This window comes from Sesamum indicum, linkage group LG1, assembly GCF_026168435.1.
Source record: "Sesamum indicum cultivar Baizhima isolate 11 linkage group LG1, ASM2616843v1, whole genome shotgun sequence".
NCBI classification, from domain to species: Eukaryota; Viridiplantae; Streptophyta; class Magnoliopsida; order Lamiales; family Pedaliaceae; genus Sesamum; species Sesamum indicum.
Genome location: NC_142657.1, coordinates 2,725,506 through 2,730,073, shown reverse-complemented (window position 1 = coordinate 2,730,073; position 4,568 = coordinate 2,725,506). Strand labels below are relative to the sequence as shown.

General features: G+C 33.3%; 1 protein-coding gene across 1 annotated transcript; it reads right to left on the bottom strand.

Moving 5' to 3' along the window:
* Positions 1 to 536: 536 nt before the first annotated feature.
* On the bottom strand, positions 537 to 3,250 carry LOC105155546 (ferruginol synthase). The gene is made up of 2 exons (XM_011071440.3): positions 2,131 to 3,250; positions 537 to 1,378 (listed from the first exon to the last, which is right to left on the bottom strand). The coding sequence occupies exons 1-2, from the start codon at positions 3,025 to 3,027 to the stop codon at positions 752 to 754; spliced, it is 1,524 nt and encodes a 507-aa protein (XP_011069742.1). The 5' UTR covers positions 3,028 to 3,250; the 3' UTR covers positions 537 to 751.
* Positions 3,251 to 4,568: the final 1,318 nt, after the last annotated feature.

Below are 4,568 nucleotides of genomic sequence, written 5' to 3'. Positions count from 1 at the left end.
TATAAATAGGCCGTTCTTAGTTAACTATTAAATACGTTGACATAATTTTAAATAAAACTTATTATTATTTGAACGCAATAGTCATGCATATTTTCCCTCAATTATATTGTAATGAACTGACAGTGATATATGTCTGCATATTCAAATTTCATTACCTATTTAACTGAATATTTTAAAGAGTACAATCAATGCATAATTTTTAAAAATTTGAACCTGAAATTTGAGACTATCTAAGAAGACCGCAAATGGACTAAAAGTGCAATATTGTTGGTTGGGTTAAACAGCCAAGTGTGAAATTACATGTGCTGGCTGTGTTAAAAACTAAGGTACTTTTGGGAATAACTTTGCTATTTTTTTTTTTTTTTTGAAAGATTTGGTACCAAAACAAAATTTGGGAAAGTATAGAGACCAATATTACAATTTGCCAAGAAAAATGTTGACACAACAGTTTGCATTACTGTTCTTAATTTATGTTGAATCCCTGCAGTTGTAAATTCATACATAAAAATGCTTAAAACTCATTACAATGATGAATCTTTCACCTCAATATAAATACAGTAAATTCATTTAGCATTAGTCATTCAGCATTATGACTTTAATTCAATTACAAACCAAATCTAAATTAGAGTTTCTGGGAACTCAAATGGCCAACACTTAAGAGATGTGTACGAGACACGAAGTTCTATGATCTTATAGCAACGGCAACTTCCAGTTTATTCAACAATGTCATAAACACTAACATAATATGAAATTATGCATACAGGTTTGGTTCAGATAACCTGGGCGAGGGTGTAGCAAGCAGTGGTGTAGTTTTCCTCAGGACAATCCCAAATGTGGCCGACATATCGACTGTTTTCCCATCTGGTAGCTTCCATTCAAATGAATGCAGAAGTGAAGCTAGTAAATACATGAGCATTTTCTCAGCAAGGGGCAGGCCAGGACAAATCCTTCTCCCTGATCCAAAAGGGAGATAATGAAAATTGTTACCACTGAAATTATATTTTTCGTTGCCATCTAGAAACCTCTCGGGCTTAAATTCAGAAGGACTATCCCAAATAGATGGATCCCTTTGGATCCACCCAATGTTTATGAAGACTCTGGTTCCTTTTGGGACAATGTATCCCCCGACTACGGAAGTTTTGTTTGAAGACCTTGGGACCAAGAGGGGTACGGCTGGATGTAAACGCATTGTTTCTTTAAGAACTGCTTCCAAGTACTTCAATTTAGGAGTATGGAACTCTTCAACTATGCTGTTCAATCCCACCACTTCGGATAATTCTTTTTGTACCTTTTCCATGACCTCTGGATTACTCAAAAGATCAGCCATTACCCACTCAATCATTGTTGCTGAAGTCTCACTCCCACCTGCTACAACATCCTGTCACACAAAAATAGTCAATGGCCAAATTTTGAGTTTAATGACTTAGAGGTTGTTTAGCTAAATTTTTTAAAACATCTTATAAGATGTTTTAGAAGCTTATAAGATGTTGAATCTTATTCTAAAAGTAAGTTCCTAAAGTGTTTGGATAAAATAATATGATGAAGTTTATAAGATGTTAGCGTATTTGGCGTAATAAGGTCTTTTATTGGTAAAATGACTAAAATGGGCATGATACTATTAGTATCATATAAGTTGTTACTTCTTGACATATTTTGCTTTAAATTTTTTTAAAATGCTTTTATAAATAGTACATATTAATTTAATTTAAAATAAAAATTTAATAGGTAATCTTTTTACAGTAAAAAACATGACGAATTATTACCTAAACTTTCACTGCAAAAAAATGTGGTATTTGGCACGGATCAAATGGCCGTTCCAAAACCCGTTCCATATTGGATCAGGTAATAGAACACAATAGGAATGGAACTTGGCAGATGACGTCATGATCCCCCTTTCTTATGGGTTGTTTTTTTGAAACGATCAAACGGTGCCAAAATGTATTTCAAAATAACAATTACAATATCCGCTCCCACAAATTAAATGAAGAACAATATCATTTTTCCACCACCCTTCAAGCAAAATGACTGTAAATTTGAAAGATAGATTTTTATAATTAAAAAAAGGGAGGGGAATTTAAAGTAATTCTGCTGATTTTGTTGAAAGTAAAGCAAGAATAAAACAAAGCTTACCATCAATATGGCCTTGATTTGTCTGAGACTGATTGGCATCTCAGGATCTTCTTTCTCTTGTAACTCTAACAGGACTTGAAGTAAATCCTTCTTGCCATCTCTCTTGATTTCTCCAGATGACATCTTTCTACGTCTAGCAATAATGTCGTCGTAAATCCTCTCCCTAGATTGTACATAACCCTCCGTTTCTTTCTTCACTCCTTGAATATCAAACCGGGCAAGGACTGGAAAAAAGTCGGAAATATTTGGCTTTGCCAGCAGATCCACAAGCTTCGTGATAACTTCCCGGACCTCTTCTCCAACTCTTTCGCACTCTTCCCCTTCGACTATGCTGCCCCACAGCAAGTTCATTATGATATTAAGTACAGTTCGAGACGATAGCTCACCGAAGTGGACAGGCTTTCCGGCATCTTTGTAGACACGGTTGATGGCCTTTCTGACCTCTTCCTTCCGAAGATTGTACGACCCCTGGAGACTGTTGTTACTGAACACCTCCCGGGCCAAGATTTTCCGCATGGTCCGCCACTCGGAATTGAGTGGCGAAAATACTATGTCCTTTCCACCGTAGGATGCCGCTAGTGCTGCAATGTTGACGTCGCGGTCAGCGAAAATCGACTCCTGATCGCGAACCACTTCTTTAACGAGGGATGGTGAGTTGATCACGACACACAATCTGTTCCCAAGGTAGAGCTTGTAGATTGGACCATATCGCTGTGCCAGATCTGCAAACTGATGGAGTAAATTGTTGTCCAGAAATGGCAAGTACCCGAGGATGGGCAAGCCCCGGGGGCCTGGTGGCAAGGGAGGAGTTCCTCTTGCAGGGTTGAGGGAGATTTTTATGCACCAGATGATGCAAATTACCAGTGCTGTAGTGATAGCAGTATAGTACTGATCCATATTTTTGGGGGCTAGTGATTCTACTGCTTCTTGGATTATTTACTCTCAATCTCGCTCTGCTAATGGAAGCTTTCAGTCTGAAGATATAATCATATAATGATAGCTTTAAGAGGAACCCTCTATCATAGTAATATGATATTTCAGGAATTGAAATTTTTTTCATATAATTGATATAAGTTGGATCGAGTCAGATTCGAGTTATATTATTACGTGTGATGCCTCGGATATATCTCATCCTTGTTTATATAACCTAAGTCTCATTACTGTTTCCAATTGACTTGAGCATTATCAGCTTTCTACATCTATATTAATATAAAAGAATTTTTTTTGTCCTATCAATATTTGAATATCCAAATTTATTCTTTATTTATTTCTTTTCTTTAAAAAAATTTGGTTAAATTAATAATTTTAATATTTTTTAATAATTTTATAATTATAATTTTTTCTTTTAATGACCCACGACTCCACATTTCCCTCTCACCTTACTTCTTCACATTTATTATAATTTATTCTTTTCACAAAACTTTTTTTTTTATCATTTTATACCAAGATTCTTTTAGATACGAGTAGAAATTGTGTACGACCACAACTAATTAATGAATAAACAAAGATCGTTTATCTTGTGATGAGGTATATCTCTTTACTATAGATGATAAAATATATTAAGGAAGCTTTGAATTGAAAATATGGGCTTCCCATTAATTAATAAGGATACTTGCCCCACTTGCTAAACTGCGGAAAAATCGCGAAGAAGAAAGACGAGATGTCGTCCGAGAAGCAACGATAGGTGGTGGGTCAAGGTCTAGTTTATATAAATTACTGATGGGTCAAGGTCCAGTTTATATAAATTACTGATAGGTGGTGGGTCAAGGTCAACGATAGGTGGTGGGTCAAGGTCAACGATAGGTGGTGGGTCAAGCAACGATTAGTAAATATAAATTACTAATTCGTTTAGGTGGAATATAATTCGTTAAAGTTCATAAATATATATACATCAAATTATCAAAATACTTGCATATAATTTTATATGATTATTAATATTAATATAAAAAACTATACATAAGTTATTTTATAAAAGTTGTTAATCATATTATATACAAAGGAAATTTAAGAGACGAATTTTTAAATCAAAGTACAAAATTATAATTTATCTCATTAAATATAATAAAATAACAATAAAAATAATTAAAATTATTCAACCACCACCACCATCATCACCATCATCGTCATTATTATTATTATTATTATTATTATTATTATTCTGATCTTTAGATCAATTTATGGGAATCGCCAAATTTTGACATAAATTTACAAGTAATAAAACAGATTGCATACTGTATATCTTGATATAAGCATAAAACTCATAAATAAATATAAAAAATTATAAATTATTTGTTAGGAACTTTTCAATTTAAAAAAATATAAAAGATTACAAATAGATATTAAAATATAGCATAAAATTTATATGTGTTATATTAAATATTATTTTAAAAGAAGTATTAAAACTTACTAAATTATTGATTAAGCTTGTTGATCTCGTT